General features: G+C 39.8%; 1 protein-coding gene across 2 annotated transcripts in view; it reads right to left on the bottom strand.

Annotated features, from left to right (window-relative positions):
* The window catches only part of st6galnac3 (ST6 (alpha-N-acetyl-neuraminyl-2,3-beta-galactosyl-1,3)-N-acetylgalactosaminide alpha-2,6-sialyltransferase 3), a gene marked incomplete at both ends in the record, with an annotated part of 100396 nt that overhangs the window by 45036 nt on the left and 33722 nt on the right, over window positions 1–21638 (bottom strand). The window contains 2 exons of one of the 2 annotated variants that reach the window (XM_079243373.1): window positions 8236–8645; window positions 19524–19673. In XM_079243373.1, coding sequence (XP_079099499.1) covers window positions 8236–8645; window positions 19524–19673 — 560 coding nt within the window. The remainder of the gene's footprint in view (window positions 1–8235; window positions 8646–19523; window positions 19674–21638) is intronic. The other variant, XM_079243374.1, reaches the window with a different exon arrangement.

Raw genomic sequence — 21638 nt, 5'->3', positions numbered from 1 at the left:
CATCGAGACCCTAAATAATCTCAGCTTCTTAAGATATACTGTCTGCTCTGTCCTTTCTTGAAGATGCCTCTGCATTGCATTTCCAGTCTGGTTTATTTTCAGGCTACACTATCCTGTCATTCCTCCACCTCTTCTCCCAGGATGAGACGCTGTTTAGTTCAATCCCGTTCCTCCTCAATACAAAAACAGCCTCTCATTTACTTTGTGTTCATGATGATGAAATTGTTTTCATGCCATTTCTCCCATTGACCAGTTCACTGCACTCAGCTTCTTGTCCATCACTGATACACCGAACAACTACAGAGTAATCAGAGTATTTCTGCAGATGGCATGACTCAGAGTTGTACTGGAGGTCTGAGGTGTACAGTGTGAAGAGAATCAGTGAGAGTACAGCCTTGTGGTGCTCCTGTATAGCTGACCATCATCTCTGACATCCTTTCTGTCTGTGGTCTGTTAGGTTGTCATAAATCCAGGTGGTTGTGGGAACATCCAACTGGAAATTATGGAGCTTTTCACATAACACAGCAGATTCAATTGTATTAAAAGCACTTGAGAAATCAAATAAAATGACTATCAAAGTGCTGCCTGGTTTGTCCAAGTGAGAGCAGGCTCTCTGAAGCAGGTAGAGGATCCTTCAACCAGAAGCCCGTTATGATAAGTAAACTGGAAAGGGCCCTGAAAGATGCCTTTACTGTGATTCAGTAACTGTCTCTTAACAGCTTTTGTGATGGGAGATGTTAGTGCAACTGGTCTGCAGTAATTTGGCTCAGATGGTTGGGAGTTTTAGGCAATGGCAGGATGTTTTTTTCTGCAACATAGGAACTCTTTTCTGAAACCACATTTCAAAATATTTTATTCCAGCCTGGTGTGTTTTGCTTTGAGACGTTGTATCACATGCCAGCAACTGGATATCAAAACATGCTAAACATGCACTGTGGCTGATTCAATAAAGAAATAGAAGAAGAGTTTATTACAGGAGAAGCAAAGAAAACAGAAAGAGAAAGTGGCAGAGTGAGAATCAACATAGGTCTGCAAATTTGCTAAAGTTCAGCAGGGTCGTTATTTTGTTAAAACATAGAGATTAATAATCTTGTTAAGCAGAGATAACTTAAGATGTCATGATTTTGCAATGAAGGGGCGGGGCCTATTTGAAATCAGCCTTGCGGCAATGTGCATCGACAGGTACAAGCAACTCCTCTGATGTTGGCTTTTGAAACCGAGTGGACCGGTAAGTGTGAACACCATTACTTTCAATAGTTCAAGACGTTTAAGATAGTCGAGTTACACGTGTAGGTCATTAATTTGGTAAATTTGGGGGGCTATGGAAGCACGGAATACAACGAGTGGAGTGGTGAGCACGAATGTTAAATAAACGGTTCGGTAAATAGTAGCTTAGTGTTAGCTTGCTACCGTTTTCTCAGTTCATTGTTTTAAAGCAGGTTATTTTAGAAGGGATGTAAGTTGCCAAAAGCATCATTTATTAAACTATTTTCAGTTCACAGTGTATCATGTCTGTAACGGGAATGTGTTGTTTTTTTCTTTTTTTAAAATATCAAAGATCGCTGGCGCTTCACGTCGCTCTTAACAGCAAATGCTCGTGTAAGGACAATCAGCGCCATCATTCCTGGCAGCTGTGTCTGACGGTGACACAATTTGACACTACCCTGTTGGTAAAAGGACTGGCTGGCTGTAAATTTACAGAGCCTCTTGTTGTCTGGCTGTAGGGTTACAGATTTTGTGTGTCTTTGTGGTGTTTTTTTTAAGTCTGTAGATTTACAGACTTTATTTTACGTTTTCTTTGTGTTTTGTCCCTAAGTGGGATTTATCCAGTGTAAACTGTGTTTCTGGTTGGGTATTCCCTGTTTATGTTTTTTGTTTTATCTCCATTTCACTGAACTAGTTGAGGTAGTTTAGTGTGTGGAGTCTGCATGTTCTCCCCGTGTATGCGTGGGTTCTCTCCGGGTCTCCGGCTTCCTCCCACCGTCCAAAGACATGCATGTTAGGTTAATTGGTTACTCTAAATTGCCCATAGGAGTGAGTATGAGCGTGGTTGTTTGTCTCTGTGTGGCCCTGCGATGGACTGGTGAGCTGTCCAGGGTGTACCCTGCCTTTTACCCAAAGACTGCTGGGATAGGCTCCAGCATCCCTGCAACCCTGAATTGGATGAAGCGGTTTGGAAAATGAACGAACGAATGAACAAACGAATGAACGCATGAGGTAAACCCAGATTGTTTTCTGTTAAATTCACTGTTGAACTTTTAGCTACCTGTTCCGTTTTGTTACCACCCTCTTTTTACCCCTAGACCCCACGGGGGTCGTAACAATATAAGATTATCAATACTCAGTGCCTTTCTAGACAAGAAATAAAAGATTCAATTTTAAGATTTTTGAAGCAATCTGACAAACCCAGTGAAAAAGAGCCGTTGCCTTGACACGATGTCGTGAGTAACAAGACCTTTCACTGAGTTTTCTGATGAATTTTTAAGAGAGAAAAAAAGATAAAGAGGAGGAATGGGACAAAAAATGCAGAAAGAATGCAGCTGATAAAAAGCTCTGTTGGTAAATGCTGAACCGAATATTTACCACAGATGAGAATCTGTTGAGCTGAATGATGTTGCATTTGAAGCTATCTGAGGATGAGTAAGCGCTTCCCGCCAGAGGTGCCTACGCTCTCACGATGTGCACAGCTGGAGGTTATGAACCCAGATTACACAGCCATGACATTCAAAAAGGGGTTAAGATAAATTTTTCCTCACAATCAGAAGCCTACAATGATGTTCGGTGAATCATTCCTGGTACTGAATCGCAGACGCAGATCAAACCTCTTTAGTCTGACCGTTAGTCGGAGCCATTAAAAGAATTTTCTCTTTTTACTCTGTTTCAAACTTTCCCTGCTTTTTTTTCCACTTTAAGTAATTTCCTCAAATAATTTTTGCTGAAACGTAATGATTCACATTTAATTCCAGCTTTGCTGTAAACTCTGTTTAATCTTACCTCAAAGACATAAACCAAAGCCTTCATTAGGTAGGAAAAAACAAACTAGCACAACATAAGTGTCCCCTTTGTCTTTTACCAGCCAGACTATGTCTCCTTTTCACTCTGACATCACAGCTTGAGTTAAATTGGAGCCAAACTGGATGCTATGAAATAAAGTATGTAAAGCAAGAAGTGTAATTTCATGCTTCCTGCTTTGTGGAGTGATTTTCAATACACTGAAGTAAATGAACGATGACTAAATGACACCTGTGTTCTCGTGAAAGTGATGTCAGACGTGGAGTTTTTGACCACAGTTATCGTGTGTATGTTTGTGTAGCAGCGCTGTTTTGATGTTTCTGCAGAAAATGCGACGCATACATCATGAGCTCTGACATGACACAACAAACATTTCTGCACATTGCAGCTGCAAAAACTGAAGGACGTCCGGGTCTAATTTCATGCCATCTTTGTTGCAAAATGATGAGAAGAAAGTGAAATATGCAAAATAAAAATGAAGCTTGTTCCAACTGTAATCAAAGCTTTCCTATGAAGTGTTTGTTAAACGTCTCTTCAGCTGAATAAAAGGTCTGTTCATACTTGACCTAAAAACGTATACGTTCCTCCTGCAGCTGATTTAAATCTCGGATCTAATACTCTGATCACTGCATGGAGAGTTTTGACACTTTTCCTGTGAGATTCTTTCTTCTTGTTTCTTTCTACTGAAGAAACTCATGAAACAACGCCTGATGTGCATACATATGCTTTTTTTTTTTTTTATTTTAAGTTTATCAAGGCTTCACCTTAAAACACCCTGTCACCTGAATAAAAATATTATTTTAATGATAAAAATCATTACACATATCACACTGTAGGAATAAGAACTCCACAATTCAGTAGCAAAAAATAAGAAACACACACTTGTATGAAAACATTAGAAATCACTTCAATATTATAAAATGTATGCATCCATTTTCTACACTTCTTATTCTAACTCACTCATTGGAAGAATTTACAACGACCAATTTACCTGCAATGCATGGAGGAAGGGGGAAGCTGTAGACACACACACACACACACGTGGTGAACATTCACACTCTACTAGGACAGGCCCCAGTTTGAACCCACCACTCCCCCAATTAATTAAGTAATCAAAAAACATCCATAAGGGAAAAACTATTTTACGTAGTGAGATCATTTTTGAGGTCATTTTTAACTGAACAATGCGACGAACTGTCTTTTCAGTTTTTGTGTGAACTTTGTGGCATCTGGGTGATTTCAGTGGATGACAAAGGTACACACCCCCTGGTGCAGGACGAGTTATTAAGTATTAGTAGAAACTGGTTTATTAATGGGAATCGGAGAAAAGGAATGTGATTGCAACACAAAACTGAAGATTAAAGCTTATTTCCATGGGAAGACAATCCAAGCTGTGATGTTGTTATGCAGAACCTGATAAGCACTAAATATGTTTTTAACTGAGTTTGAACGGTTCAGACTGCAGCTCAGCTGAACCATCTGCTGCAAATTCTCCGCTCACAATGAGTCACAAAGTTGTGTGGTTACAAAACTAATGTCAAAAGCTAAAATGAGCCTGATCTTTATTCTGCAGATGAGAAAACTGCAGACCAGCGTCGTTCAAATACGACTGCATGAAAAGATGAAGCCACAGGAATAAATTAAGCTGTGCATCCAGACAGGAACATATAAACCTGAACACGTGCTGTTTATATGACGGAGCAGCTGAGCTGGGAGGCAAGCACCCAGGTCACACAGTCCCTGGTGGCAGTGCTGTAAAGTGACAGTGTGATTTAAGTCCCACGTCGTCTTGAGGTCTGTTATCTACCACCGCTAACAGGGCCATGCCGATACGCTCCGACAACCAGAGACTGCAGCTCGGAAGGCAGAGCTGATAACAGAGAGGCTCAGCTCCTACAATTTCCAGCCGCAGTGCGCAATTACATGAATCCCAGCTTTAAGTGGTTGTCAAATGCATTTACATCCAGAATTTTACATTATTATAGTTCCCGAAAGAACTATGAATCAACCGAATATCCCTTTTATAGCTTTCAGACAAGTCTTGTGGCTGGACAGATGAGGACAAGCAAATGTCCGGCTGTGAACCCAGACAGATGTAACATCAACGAACTTTGTTCTTCTATAAATAAGCACAAATATTTTCTCTGCACTGTTGAAGCTCTACATGTGACATAATTCTCAGTGTTATGTGTGAGTAACTGGATGAGATTTGAAAGAAATGCTTGCATGTGTCTTTCCATTTTAACACAAACCCAAAAAAAGTCATACAAAAGATTTATGGATTTAATATACCTGTTTGTTGCTTTCTAAGCGATTACTGAAGTAGTTCTACATCGTACAACCTGTCAAAACCCAACAGGACAAAACTTTTATACATGTTACACAAACATTTCAAATCAAACCAGATCCCAGCTGCAGCTGCGGTGTTGCTGTGTCGTCTGTTACAATCTGGACGCCTTTTGTTTAGGGAGAAAACTGCAGACTCCACGCAGCCCAAAGCGGCAATTTAAATGATTAAGAGAGTCTGTGATAACGTACTATGTTGATGTCACAATCTGCTGGTGCAACTGCAAAAGCAGTGAGCATAATAGCAGTTTAATGGAAGCCCTTTTCAAGTGGAAACCTTCCCGATAAGAATCCTCCATCTGTAAATCCATCTGTTGTACTCCTCCTATAGACACCTACCAGAAACCGATGTTATAGTGTAGTGTTATAAATGGTTAAAAAAGTTTATGTAATAAGGAAATGTAAGTAGCAAAATGTAAGTCCTCCTTTCAACTGGGAAATCTTGCAGTCTGTAATCTATAAACTCAACAAGCCTCCATTTTGTTGAGTTTTATTTACTGGGGTGGGAAAATTGAATCGAAAAATCGGAAATCAGGATTTTTCTTCACAATTTTAAAATTGATTTTTTTGTTAAAATATCTTTTTTTTTCAACAAATAAATAATATCCATAATAATTTTTTTTGTCATTTTTATTGTTTTTATTGATCTTTTTACTTGTCTTCTTGGGCATTAAAGCAGCAGAATGATGGTCTGACTACTGTGTTGTTTTTTCCTAATTTAAATCAAGAAAAACAACGAGGAAAAAAAAAAAAAACGTTTTGTACATTTAATTTGTTTTTAATCTAGAAAAATGAGAAATATCGAAGAATTGTGAGAATCGCAATTTAAATCAAATCGGCACCTAAAATATCGAATCGAATCGGGACAAAAGCATATTGTCCCAGCTCTATTATTTACCCTCATATCATGTTCCACAGAAGAACAAACATTATCATTCCACAATACAGGTAATATAATTGAATTATTCTGATAATGAATCCGTTTATTTGATATGTCTATGGAAAGAGGACAACTGGAATATTCCTTTGGACAAAGAGGATTCCTATTGGTGCAACTCAAAGGTCAATAATCCTGAATGTCAAGTTTCACTGGTCAATATGACGATGCCATGAAAAAAAAAAAAAAGGCATCATGCAGTGTTTGAGTGGATACTTCTTGGTCTAAATGTGATCTTTCTCTCCTTTTGAGTTGGATTAATTCAGCTGGACTGTTCTGGCCTTTGCTGTCGTCACCTCCTGAGCATGATAACTCCTCTTCTAATTCTCTTATGGTTTCATTTCCTCAGCTCTGTCCAGAAACAGCCGAGTTTCCTGACAGACCATTTGAATCTTAGGCGGAGTCGCTTACACGGTTGGCTGGAGAATCAGTCAGCACTGACGCTGCCTTCCCCTTGATCAAGCAACCAAGTGGAAGCCGAGCTGCTGCCTCTCCTCGGCTGCTGGAGGCAATCTGGATAATTAGAGTTGTGTTCGATCACTGTTCCATCTTCTCCAAGCCGATGATTATCCTGCACCATGCAGCAAGCGCTGACAGAGAACCAGTGAGCGCACGCACACTCAAATTACAGGACAAATACAGGCTAACTTTGGCAGTGAGAGTGGTTTAACAGAGTGTTATGTTGCTGATGTCTCAGCAAAGAGCTCGATGTTTGAGGCTGGTGAGGTCAAGCTGCTAACAAAGAGCTCCGGGGTCAAATTGCACTGCATTAGCCGAACATAATGACAACGGTTACGCCGCTCTCCCTCCAATTACACTAAAATATGCTCTGTTTAAGCTCATTTAAAAGCTGTTTCTATGGATAGCCACTGTGCCTCAGTCCAGATATATCAAATCAAGCTTTAGAAAACCAGAGGAAACAAACTTCTCAGCGCTCATCGCATATTCATTTGATTCCTTATTACACCTCGAGTACGGTCTGTGTTACCAATCAGCAATGATTGAAGTGCCGCATCTCACCCAGAAACCTTATGTCCCTTAATGAGATTCCTCTCCCAGAGGATCCCTCCCTAATCCCACTCCTCGATCTGTGCTTTGTGGGCCTTTTTCGAACAGCTGGGCCAAACCGAACATGGACGCGCTACATGAAATACACTGTTAACCCCGCAATCCTGAATAAGAGCCAGACAATGGAGCTGAAATGGAATGGATGCTGCGCCTGTTACAGAACATGTTAATCCTCTTAAGAAGTTAAGAGAGGTCTTGATGAGGCAGGAGTCCAGAGTTGTGCAGAAATGAGCAGAAACTACCCTGAAAAAAGGAGGTTTGCCTGCCTGCAGCCTCCTTCTCATTAACCTGCAATCCTCACTGGAGAATTGAGTGAAAATGGAGAACGAGGTGGGGTCGCTCTTCGAGTTAAAGTAGCTGCTGAATGTTACCAACAAACAAAAACAACACTTTCATCCATCTAAATCCTTCCACTGCTTTGGAAATGCGCAGTATGTCCGGAAACTGTCATAGAAGTTGTGAAAGTGGCTGGGATTAGCATAGCTGGAAAAACTGCCAGAATCATGTCACCACATTTACGAGGTTTTCCCCAGACCAGTGTCTGGATGCCGTCTATCCTGCCAAGGCTCCTCTTAAAAGCTTATTTTAAAAGGAAAAAGGCCTCTGGTGCCATGTCAGACCTCTTTAGGGGCAAAGTTAAGCCCCTCACTTGATAGAGGTATGTGAAAGGAGGGATTTGAGAGAAGAAAGGCACAGAGCATTGAGCACACCATCTGCATCGATAAGATCAATACTGAACGAACAGAAGAGTGGATGGCAAAGTACTGAGTGGAAAATCTGCTACTCAGGAGGCCTGTGGTAGAATTCAGTGATGCTGAGCCAAAAAATAAAAACAGAGACAAATCCGAAAAGCAGAGACTTGTTTGGCTCACCTGTCTTTTCCCGTCTCTCTCTTGAAAGCCATGTCACAGTGGTTCATCCTGTCTTCTGTAGTCACGTAGATACGAGCGTGGGGGTAGTTCTCCGACGCCTGTTGCAGCATATTGTAGACGATGCCCTTCCCGTCCTTCCTCATGTTTCGTAGTGGTCCCCACACGACGTAGACGGTGTCGTTGGCCTGACCAAAGAAGTACTGGGGCTTTTGCAACAGCAGAGGGACGCTGGTGTGGGAGACCACTCGCAGAGTGGTTCGCCGGCCGACATCTTGCTCGAAACCCCTCGTTGGAGCGTTGTTCATCCGCCAGATGCAGGGAGAGCGGTCGATCTGCGGGCCGGCAGCCTGGCCCAACATCTGCCCAGAGCTGGACACGATGCTGCACAGCTCACAGTGCAGCTTCAGGGGCTGGAGGAGAGAAAGCAGCGCCATTAGCATGAGAAATGGTTTTATTCTTACTGTTGCATCTTCACAAGGAGGTTAGAGATCAGAGTCAGCTACAGAGGACAGCACCCCCTCACACAAATATCACACTTAACCCATAAGAACCCAACATGGCATCTAGGATACATAGTTTCTGAGACATTTAGCATCACTTTATGGTACATTATGTCTATTATTACACTATCAAAAATTTGACACATGGTAATAAATGGTAATTATCCCTAAAATATTGGAACTTTATTTTATATTTTGTTAAAGTGACGAATAAAGACCTCATATTAAAAAAATTGGACTTATCTGATCATTTTTTCATGGGTTGGGTCTTTATGGGTTAAACATTTACCGCTGGAGACTTTTTTTTTAAGATCTCATGGGACAAGTTTACTCTTGAAAAGCTGATGAAAAGCCAAGGCTAAATTATTTCAGAAGGAGTCAAGTTTAACCTTAAAGACAGTTTCATATCATTTTAAGTCCAAGTTCAGCCTGAAAGAAAGTCAAACAATGAAAAAAAAAAAAAAATTTTAGTCTGGTTCATTAGTTCAAATAATTTGCTAAGATCTTTTAAAGATATCTACGCTGCTCGCTGATGTAAATCCCAGTCAAGTGTGAAATGAGAGCTTTGCATCTGTAGTTCTGGCAGAATCTACAGTAGAATTTCTTTGATTACAGAAAGTAGACAGAAAGTCGGTCCACAAGGGGCCGCTGTCCTGCTTGGAGTTGATGTATCCTTGTTAAAACACACCTGGCGAACATTAAATGGGTCCAGTAACCTGTTAAGTTTTACACAATGACTGATTAATTTGAGTCAGGTGTGTTGGAGCAGAGAAGACCTGCAGGATTGCAGCCCAAATGAGACTGGATGTCTGTAATTAGTAGTAAAATATACTGGCAATTTGTGCAGCAGCAGTCAGGAATGCATATTTGATTACTTCAGTCAACTTACGCTCCAGCAAAACCGCTCCATAAAAAACGTTTTGAAACAATCAGTTGCAGCCACAGTGAAATCTTCTGCAATTTGGACAAAACTAGTTCAAGTCTCTAATCATCCAAAGTCACAGGTCATCTAGACATCCAGGTTCAGGTCTGAATGCACAGAATGAACAGAATAAAACAAAAGAACCTCAATGTTTAGATAGACAATCCCTGTTATCTTTTTAAATTTTACCCAGCGATGAAAATAAAAAGTCTGAGATATTTTAGGACTAATATTTTAAAACATATTTTGTTATTTCTGTAAGTTCACTCCTTATTTTAAAGTCTAACTTGTAGAGTTGTAGTTAAAAAAAGCAACAATAAGAAACAAAAACTTCCATCAGTTTCTAATCCGGCAGCTTGAGGAGAAGCTGTGCAGCAGCAGAATACTGCCCAGTCTGAGGATAATGCTTGCAGATTCTGTAGGGAAAAGCTGAAAGTGCAGAATCTGTAGGAGATGTGCATCGGTCCGAGCTCAGCGGGAACAACAGCTCCAGGTGATCGTCGGGCTACAATTAACAGATGTTTGCGTGAGCGACCTTCTGCACGTGTGTTAATAAGTGGATGTAAAACACCTTGGCTTTTCAGAGCGGCGCTGTCACGTCTGTTCTCAGTTACCATGGTAACGCAGTAACCCAGATGCTGAAAAACATTTGTTTGTTGTAGTGGAGAGGAGAAGCATCTACTATCTGAAAGCATTATTTTTCTCAGACATAGGCAAGAGGTTAAATGAGCACAGCAAACAATCTAGTCAAACAAATATAATTAATTGATTTTTAAAAAATAACATCAAATAAGAAAAAAATGTAAAATCTCAGAAAATATAGCAACCTGGAGAGTCCTGCACCGCTAATCCTGTAGAACATAGATTAATAAAAAATAAAAGTGTTTAAATAAATGTATAAACTGACTGAAATATCCTGTTCCAATTCATATTTATTTACAATTCATGGCAGAACTGAAGGAGCAGAAAGAACCCAAATGCAAGAAGGAGGAGGTCAGTGGAATTAAGAAATTAGAGTTTAATTAAGAAATATATCATGTATGACATCTACAAACCACTTCTGTGTACATTCTCATCTGTATTTTAGGGTTTGACGTTCCATTGTTAACAATTTTAAATAGTTTGGATTTCAGCTGGGCTAGTCAGGTAGGCATGGCTTGATGATGCTCCTGGAGCTGACCAATCAGAGTCTGGTTCTCTGTGATCAACAGGTTTGGCTACGGCATCAGCCTGGGGACACAAAGCATCATCCAGCCAGGTTTGTTTGGCAGAGCCGAGGTCCTAAGCAGAGATGACAAGACAGTTAACCTTACAGTCACCTAAGAAGATGAATGGAAATTGTTCAAAAATTGCTACGAGAACAAAGTCCTTTGGCAGGAGCAGGAAAGGATTGAATCCCGGCCAGTAAACAAGCAGACTGGGGTCCCATGAGCCCCGAAGGCGGTAAAGATTTTACGGTGCTCACTTCATAACTCACAACAGAAAACTCTGATAGAATAATAGCATAGAATAGAAGTACTTTATTAATCCCAACTTGGGAAATTTAGTTGTTGCAGCCTCCATGTACAATTATGTTTAGAACACAAACAAACAGAATATAAAATTAAAAATACCTGCAAAACAGCCGAGAGGAGATCATTAACATTGTACGATGTAAGAGTAACAGCCTGCTATTGTCCTATATATTAAGATGTGGTCACATTCGGGATGTTAACTAAGACACGAGGAAGAAGGATTGAAGAGTCTTATTGAGGTGGGCTGGAATGTTTTCCTGTATCGGTCCGTGTGACAGAGACGCTGTCTGAGCCTGTTGGAAAAGGCCCTCCGCTGTCTGACCAGTACAGGAGAGGGTGGTCAGGGTTATCCAGGATAGACAACAGCTTGGTGAGAGTCCTCCTCTCAACTGCAGCTTCTAAAGTATCCTGTCTGACTTGATCCTGAGAGACTTGACTTTCAAAACTACACAATTATACGCATCTTGTGACCCTGCTGTACACAGACGTATGTGACTGAAAGCTCCTGGAGGCATCATCAGTGATGTGGTTCACCACCGACATTTACAACCAGATCTGCCAACCATTTCAAGGACAAATTATTGTCTGGATTTCTTGTTTATTGCTCCATTACTTGCAGATCTGGCAGATATTTCTTATTCCAGAAAGAAATCCGTGAGTTTTTCTGCTTAATGCTGCAAACTTCTCACTGAATTAATAAAGTTAATAAATAATAAAAGTTAATAAATAATAAAACTGGAATGGTCTGAAAAGATGTAATTCTTTTTAAGTTAGCTCTAGACACAAAATAAAAAAAAGGAAAAGAACTAAAACATTAATAAATTTCTACTGAACATAATAAACTTGAAAATTTCTTCTTTTTTTTTTTTTTTTCCATTTCCGTTTAACTTTATAAAAAAAAATGTATAAAAACAACAAGTTAAACAAACCTTAAATTGTCTTTAATTATATTATCTTTAGATTAGGTTTAGTAAGCTGCATGCATGTTCAGAGCATTGAATAAATTGCATTTCTAAATATAATTTACAGGCCTCAGTAATTTCATTTAATTTTATAAGATTGATCTCACGCTGCCCACAACTAAGTCAGAATGAGATCATATGATTATACACAACCAAACCTCGCCAGTTCCAACTGTGAGGATGCAGACCAGAGCAGCACATCATCTATCATAATATATAATTTTATATCTAATTATTAGTGGAGCAAGAGGACTGATAATTAATCTTCGGTAAGAGCTCTTAGCTACGTTTTGCCAACCAAGGAAGAAAGCCCTCCATGAATCTGAAGTAGGAGGTTTACCTAATTGGAGCTAATAAGTTTAGCTTCGTTTTGATACGATTAAACTTACTTGAGTGAACTAATGCCAGACATAAGTTAAAAAAGCAGAAACGCTGTTGCAAGTAAGCCTTGTTCATCATTTGCTTAATGGAGAGTAAATATAATGTCACTGGTTTGAAGACAAATTCAGCTTCTTGCCTTCCAATGGTAAACGTGAAATTTCTTCTGTGTTCTGTTTAATGAACAAACAAGTAGCGAGTTTCAGTCTGCAAACACAATCCCACAAGACTCGCCAGCAAACTCTACCGCAACCACTTGGCTTCTCTGCACTCGCAACTCGTCGGTGTGCTTACGCAGGATCAGCTTCTTCAGATGGAAACGGGAAACAAAAGCAAACAAAAACTGCTGATTTTCTTTCTCGTGAGACGTAATTCTGCTAAACTCTGCAGCAGAGTCTCCTGCTACTGCTTTTCCTCTGATCTAAGGATGCAATCAGGGGTTAAAAAATGATCTCAGGACCTGTGCTGCTGGTTCTCCGACTCTCCGCTGGTTCAGACACACAACATGGCTGCCTTGAGCTGTCAGCCCCTCATCCATCATCACCCGCTCCCCTTCAGACCAGCTCATAACTCCATCACGCCTTTCAGCACACACAGATTGGCTGAGCTCTGTGGGGAACACCAGCAGGCTAACTGCATGCGAGACACATGGCTCTGTGACCAGAAACCGGATATTGAGGAGCCCCTGAGCAAGGCATTTAATCTACTGCTGCGGCAGCGGAGCTGCTCAACAGACTGGAGACTGAACAGGATGAAAAGTTGATACAAACCAACAATTTCCTTCGTTTAAAAAAAAGTGATTTAAAAGTACACATGTGAAAGTTTACACAAAAGTAAACAGCTATAAACATCAGGGCTGTGACGATATGCTTTTGACCCGATTCGATTCGATTCAGATTTTTTGGGTGTCGATTCAATTTAAATTGCGATTCTCACAATTCTTTAATATTGCTGATTTTTGTAGATTAAAAACAAATTAAATGTATAAAACTTATTTTTTTGCTCGTCGTTTTTCTTGATTTCAATGAAGAAAGCACAACACAGTAGCTAGACCATCACTCTGCTGCTATAATGCCCACAAAGACATGTAAAAAGATCAATAAAACAATAAAAATGACCAAAATATTATAATGGAATATTCTTATTTGTTTGAAAATTTTTTTTATTTTTTTCTTTTAAAAAAAAATCGATTTTAAAATTGTGAAGCAAAACAAAAATCCTGATTTTCGTTTTTTCGATTCTATTTTCCCACCCTAATAAACATCATTTAATAAAGTGCACAAAACCTCGTCTAATAACAAAACCTAGCAACCAGAGAATCAACAAAGTCTTTCCACAACTGTGGTTCATGTCCCAGTTTCATGTTCAGCACTGGGCTGTTCTGGTGCAGCGTGCAGCAATCACAGAGTGCACTTGCATAATCCAAATAATTCTAACACCTTTATATATACTAAATCTACCCAGCAAAGCCTCTCATTTTAAAGCTCCAGTGTGTTAAAAATAAATAAAGTAGGTTATTGAAAAAAAGAAGAAAAAAATAGGGTTAATGCTGGAGACACGGCCATCATTAAATTAGAGCACTGGGGTGTGAACTTCACCTTGATGTTCATTAGAATGCTCCAAATACGATTAATTAATGAGCAATAATGATTGCATTTCGTGTCAAGTATCGGTGTCTTCCTGGGGACTTTAAACGCTTTCTCCTTAAAAAGAAATCTTTGATTAGCTTTAGCAGCTTGTGTCGGGAAAGTGGTTAATTGCAAATGCTCCTCTCAGGCAGGATTGCAGAGAGCCAAGATTAGTCTCTGCTTCACGCTACCCAAACCAATCCTGCACCATAAAACTGAAATGTGCCTTCAATTGAATCGCTGTCTTTACACAAAACAAAGCCAACATTAACTCAAAAATGTACCTTAAACAGCCGTTTTTGTTGCAGAGACCTTTCCTCCAGGTTGCTGACTTCCCTGCAGCCTCAGACGGAGGAGATGATTTTGTGGGTTTATATAAACGGTTATAATCATTAATTGTGATTATCCTTGACATGGAGGACAGGATCAATCAGGATCTAACTAAAATTGACAGCCATTCCTTTTTCTCCCCTCTGAAAGGTGAGCTAGCGTTAATCAGCTGTCACTCAGCAGCTGTTCTCGGGCTGAATGCTGAGCCACATCACAGCAGTCAGCATTGGCCGTGCAGCATGAGCTTCGCTTTGCACCAAATGAGAAAAGTGTCTCATTTACAACATTTGATGAGTTTTCTGGTTTATGAGGATTGTGAATTGAATTAGTTTTTTTTCTTTTATTTCAGCTTTTCGGGACTTGGTGTTGTGCACTGAAAGGAATAAAATGTGTCATAAATGGTCTAATGTCGCATGTCTGCTAAAAATCCAGTTCATTCAGTGTTGGGAAAATAAACCTGGGCAGGTTCTTTACCATTCCTGTCCCAGTAAGCCCATTGTTTTAGCTTGGCTCTTTGGCTCATTATCCCACTCTGGTACGTGAGTAATCTAAAAATAGATGCAACACGTCTGAGAGATAAAGTAGTTGCACCACATATAGCACCAGATAAAACACATGAAAATCATTCATACTGTAAAGTCTGCAGGGCATTACAGCGGAGGAACGACAGGTCTGAACACTCACCTGGTGAGTTACCTGATTTTTTTGTGAAGATTTACAATCTTGCAGTGTCTTTTAAAATAGTGTATAATTATGACTTTAAAGCTGCGCTAAAAGATTTGACAAAAGTATGTTTAAAAACATCTTGTTTGCATTGTTTACCCAAGAAAAAGTAAAAAAAACAAAAAAACAAGAACTATCTTTTAAATACATTTTTTCATGAGTCATAAAAGTGACCAGAAAAATATCTTCATCAAATCCGGCCAAAAAGGTGATTAAAAGAAAGTGCTATGTTTATTGAAACAACTTTTAGCCTGGAAAGAATTAAACATGAACTGTGTTCGACCACAACAGCAGCCAATTAATGTAATATGTAACCGACATGTCCGACCAGACACAGAAAAGGCTGTTTAACAATGACATGAATGTTACAATGTTAATTATATCTTGTTTGAGTTCAATTACAAAAAAATGTAGATGTTAATTTCCTTTTCGGCTTGTCCCTCTGAAGGGGTTGCCACGGCGAATCATCGCACTGTTGAATGCACGAGGATTTCCCTTCATGATGCAACCCTGTACATGTACAAGCGGTTCTACACACTGAGTCCCCGCCACCCCAATAAAAAATACATCTAAAACATGAAAAACATTGCAGGTTAGTCTTAATCAATTGTCTCCCTGTTTTCTGCTCTGATCCCTGAAGATTGAGTGTAAAACTCGAATTTCTGCACCTTTTCTTCTATCCTCTAAGGCAGGGATCCCCTAATCCTGGTCCTTGAGGGCCGGTATCCTGCGGGTTCTCCAAGTGTTCCAGTTTAGCAGACATGAGCAGACCTTGTCTGAGACAGGAGTTTTCCAGCTGGATCACTTGGAAACCCTGCAGCACACCGGCCCTCAAGGACCAGGATTGGTGATCCCTACTCTGAGGTTTTGGTCGGGTCGCCACATTCTCTCATTGAACAAATTAAATCTGCTACTTCGCATGTTGTCGACTTCCTGCTTACATCTTGTTGAACAGTTTTTGACGAACCTGCTCCAAATGTTGAGTCCTAAATAATTAACAAAGCCTGCTTAAATGGCACGGCCCGGGTCAGTCAATCTCTTCTTTAGAACAGGACGATCAGACTTTATAAAGACCTACTTCTGACAGAAGAAAGACTTTCTTCCAGGTTGAACCTTGTTTTGTGTCCTTAACAAAGAATCAGGATGTAAAATGTCCAAATGAAAACATTGAGTTTCTCCCCACAGTGTGTGTGTGTGTGTGTGTGTGTGTGTGTGTGTGTGTGTGTGTGTGTGTGTGTGTGTGTGTGTGTGTGATAGACCAGGGGCATGAATGCAAATGGCTAAAAGACAAATGTTTTGTGTTTCTCCTGAAAAGCAGAACAGAGACAATCTATCACACCTGCAGACAGACTCAATCAAATGGGGAAAATAAGGCCGTGTGTTCCCCCGCTACCAGGTTATGCATAATACATGCTGGTGGAAGGTGTACAAATGACACCTCACTGAGGATCATGAAAGACTGCCTTACTGTCCGGGAGAAAAACAACTGTCTATTGAAGTGTTGTGTGTATAACAGAGGTTGACAGCTCACACAACAGGCCTTCACACCAGACGTTATAGTCTTATGGCACCCACAATAGGAGCATCACCTTGACCAGACCTCCACAGCTCTGTCCATCCTTATGCAGAGCAATTTCAGCACTTGTTAAAGCCGATCGCTGCCGTTGCTGGTTCACTGCAGAGAATCCACCAGTGGAGGATTCAGAGTCAAAACGGGGCCTCATCTAGGAAGCCGCCTGTCTTTTCCAATGATTTGCATGAATCTCCACAGGGAGAGGGCAGTGATTTAAGCAGCCTTGTCTGAAGGCAGAAGGAGGTGCAGACGTGGTGTAATGCATGATTGCTTCTGGGCCCATGTTGCGTGGAGGAAACCCTCCTGAGGCAAAAGGAAGACGCTGTGCATTGATCTGCCCAATATCAGTCTGCTGGATATACTGCAACTACTTCTTAAGAAGATCCATCGCAATACAAAAACCAGTCTACACACTAAGAGGACGTCGTTTTATTCCTTATTCCTTGTAGACTCGTGTTGCATGTATCCCTGCAAGCAAAATGTAAGATTTCCTCATGCGTGGTCTCAACATTTACTAGTTTGAGCACACTTCCAGTGGGCCGCCTCCCTAAACAACAAACACACAGCTTCTTGGTATTTTTATTTTGATGTGATGGGAATTAAAAGGCTTTGATATTTCAATTTCCATCAATTTTCCAAGGAACATGCAGCAAAAAGCTGTTTCAAGGCAGAGGAATGGGATGACGGGGACAGCTGTTTAAATCTACAAAGAAATATTGTGCACAAGAAATGTCAAGCAGGCATCTTCTTCTTATCCATCACAGAGTACGTGACACAGACAGTTAAAGCAACTGTTAAAGAGGTGTTGTGTTAGCATGAGAGCAGTTAAATATGCTTTCATTAAGGCGATGAAATGTGATAGCGGGTTAATGTCAATAGGCACTTGCAGAAAATGAATGCACCATAAATGCAAGGCTTGCTCTTGTATGATGCAAGTTGTGACTCTTAACGTGAAATGTGACAAATGTAAAAAGGTTTTTTTTTTGAAAATATAAGATGTTGTTCCTTTAATTCTAAAACAGAAAACAGGCCAAATAATTAGCAAAAAGAGAGATATGAAAGAAAGCACTTCTGTACAGAGAGCAAAATGATGTTTGTGATGGAGCCAACGCCAAGAGCATCCATAATTACACCTCAGTTTTTGTATCTGAACATGAACTAATCCATTAAGTGTGACTATTACGTCCTTTTTTTTAACCAATTATTTTATGCTTTTACATCTTCTCATGGTCAATATATTGACAAAGACATGCTCTTTGCAAGATTTTTCCTGTATGGACATAGGTTACCATAATGTCATGTTACTACGGCAACACAAAAAATGTTCTTGTTTAACCAGGTAACGCTCTCCATTATTCACTTCTATTACAAACCTGTGTAATTTGACAACAGCCTTGCCAAAAAACTGTCACCATTTGGATTCAATTAAGTAAAGAGGAGAGAGTTTCCCATTAGAGAAGTACTGCTGTGATTAAAATGTTTCAGCAGCAAATAAGTTATTTAACTCTAATTGAAGCAGTGAGTAGCTTCTCATTCCTTAAACAAAGCACGTTGGAAGGAACACCCTGTGGTCGTAGGGAAAAAAAAAAAAAAAAAAGTTTCCAAAGGGTGAAATTGCTGGTCTGAATCAAGCAGAACAAGTAATGAGTTTACCTAAATCTGATTAAATAAGCTTAAGAACTTTCCAATGCCTTATTAAAACATAAAAAGAGGGGGGGGGGGTGTCATTTTCTTTTAGGGAATATTGTGGGTGGATGTAAATTTTGGCCAATAAGGTGAAATCAGCTGTGAAACTCAGGGTTTCATAGGATTAGCAACATTATGTGTCCAAAAAGGGCAGCTGACTGTCGGAACACTGCAAAAACTGAATCTAAGTGAGATTAAAAATCTTAAATTGAGTACACATATGCTTTTTTTTTTTTTAAAGGTAAGATAATTCTTAGTTTTTATGCCAGAGAATTCCTCTTGTAAGAGTATTTTTACTTGTTTTGGGAAATCTTGACAAGCCAAATTTTCTTGTTCTGTTGGCAGATAATTTATCTTATTTTAAGCAACATTTACCTCATTTTTGAATATTTTTTCTTGCTTTTTAAGGCTGAGTTTTTTGCAGTGAATACACTGACCTGTTTGTTCTTTTGATAGATGTCAATGCCAGAATTCACCGGGCTCAAATAGAAAGAAGGCTTCAGAGAGCATGAGACTGACCAACACGGAGTGCAGACATGCATCCCATTAAGAATCTTTGGGAAGTCTTGGACAGCAGTCTGATTATTCCAACAGTAAAACATCATAAAATAAACTATGAAACTCCAGACAGTAGATGCTGCCTCAGTTAAAACAGAGTAAGACCGAGACAGAGCAGCAACTCACATAGTCTGTGAGGTAGAATCGCTTTTTCTGTCAAACTATTCTGGTAACAGGAAAGATAACACAGCTCTTGTTAGACAGGGTTGTCAAAGTTTTATGAAATTTTAATGCATCATTGTCCATATTTTCAGCCCCAGATGCTCTTCATCTTTAAGTACCAGTGCTGCTAAATGACTTAAAGCAAACAAAACATCCTGAGATCCTTAAAGCTGCAGAAGCCATCCTTTGGACATAATAAAAACTACACAGCAGCAGGTATTACAGGAGCTCATAATTAATACTGATATGCTAAAAAAACAAATAAAAAAAATAATGAATTGATTAGCAGAAGAGAAGATGGAGACAGTGTTGTTTTTTTGTTGTATTTGTCCTTGTTCATTAGGTGCCTCACCTCCTGTCTGGGGATGCTGACATAACCCGGGTGAGACTTGTCGCCCTTGTATGGCTGTAAGAAGATGTCCAGCGGCTTCTCAGAGTAGTTCACCGCAACCACAAAGAGTGATACAGCCACGATTAGACTGGTGGCGATCAGCGACTTTCTCTGTGGAGACAGAAGGGGAAAAAAAAAAAAAAAAACTTTCTGAAAACTCTGATTCACACACAGATATAAAAACCTGAGAAACAAGCAACTCCGGAGTTCATTTTTCATTTGTTTGAGCAGAATGCGTTTTTGTCCTCCTCCTGGTCAAACAGATTTCCATCCCATTGTGATTAATCAGCAGATCTGGGATTGTGATGCGAGTCCATCCAGCTGCATGAAAATCATTTCCCTCCGCATCAGCTGATAACCCTCTGGAGCATGCACTGGTTTAAAAACAGATCCGATGGAACAACCTCAGACACGAATGTGCTTCTGAGAAGAAGAGCCGTCACTCAGCGATGATATGATTCTTACTGCTGTTCAACCGACCATGAAATTACAGCCTCAAATTGAAAACATAGTTCGGTTTTCTTTTTTTTGTTTTTTTAAAGCTCTAGACAAATAATATTTAGGTTAAAAAAATCTAGAGATATTACTGAATATACAGTATTCACTCTAAAAATATAAAAAAAACAAGAGCAGCTCATCATACCTTGCATATCTTTATCTACATGTGTGCTTTAGTGACTGTTCTGACATTCAACGCATTCAGATCCGTGTCTGTTTTTTAGGTCTCTACTGGAAAACTGCGTGACTAAATCTCTGCGACCAATTAATAGCACAATGTGGAAACGTGAAGCAGAACGAAATGAGAGGTTTCACTACAAACAGTTTAGGTGAGGTCATCTTGGTACAGTGTGGCCATCTGTTCTCAGTCTTACAACTCGCAAGGCCACTCAGCCGCTTGTATCATGTACATCTCCATTTTATGCAGCTAAATTGGGCAAACTGGGACGTTTCAAGGATGTCAGCCATTTTCTGAACAGTTACTGATACATGGCTGCAGAAATTCATCCACCTGCATCTTTAGGTATGTTTTTTTACCTGTAATGTTGAAAACAGTGAGCTACATTATAGTGCATGGGGCTGCCTCTTTGTATTAGCCTTTGTATAAATATAATAATATAAAAAAATAACAAAAACAGAAGAAAAAGCAAGCAAATTGCCACATAAGTTTTATTCATTTATTCATTATCCAAACCGCTTAGTCCGATGAAGCGTCGCCGGGAAGCTGGAGCCTATCCCAGCAGTCTTTTGGGCGAAAGGCAGGGTACACCCTGGACAGCTCGCCAGTCCATCACAGGGCCACATAAGTTTTAGTCAAACCTAAAATATAGTTTTTAATGGAATAATGTACATCTTCTGAGTACATCTTACAATAAGTCACTTAAATGCCTGAGGCAGACATGAGCCCTACAAAAAGTTATATCTGAAACAGCAGAGTGACTTTGAATAAAGAGTTCAATTCAAATCAATTATATTTTCATTTAGACTGATGATTCACTGTAACATGTCGTCCTCACTTCAGACGCATCACGTATGAGACCTCTCTGAAATCCTCCTTCTTCTCATGCAGTCAATTTGCAGAGATGAACATTTATTCTCTGCTCATTGACACACATGATTTCACCTCTTCTAATGTCAAAGAACCAACACACTTAGAAAAAATAAAGAAAAGCTGAGCAGCCTCTTCAGAAGTTGTCATCAACTTTTTAACTAAGAACACTGTTGTACAGACTGATGTTGGCCTGTAGTTTGGTCCAGGCTGACATTTCTTGACAACATTTAAGGCATATTTGTGGAATTTGCGAACATTAATAAAGCCAAGGGAAGATACGCTCTCTTTAAATAAATGACCTGGGGTTGCGCGGTATACTGGTACTAGTACAGTACTGCAATACTAGAAGCTTTGATAAAGGTACTATGCCAGCATTTAAAAACAAATGGTACTTTTATTTCTTTTCACACAAACAAATAGGTAACCTGAGCATGTGTTTTTACGTGTGACGTAGTTGCCGAGGGGGAACTGTAATGTGAAGGGTCTCCCACTGGAAGAGCAAACATAACAAGTTGCATTGCAGCAGA

This window comes from Telmatherina bonti (assembly GCF_933228915.1).
Source record: "Telmatherina bonti genome assembly, chromosome: 7".
In the NCBI taxonomy this organism is placed as follows: Eukaryota; Metazoa; Chordata; class Actinopteri; order Atheriniformes; family Telmatherinidae; genus Telmatherina; species Telmatherina bonti.
This window is presented reverse-complemented; position numbering and strand designations above follow the sequence as displayed.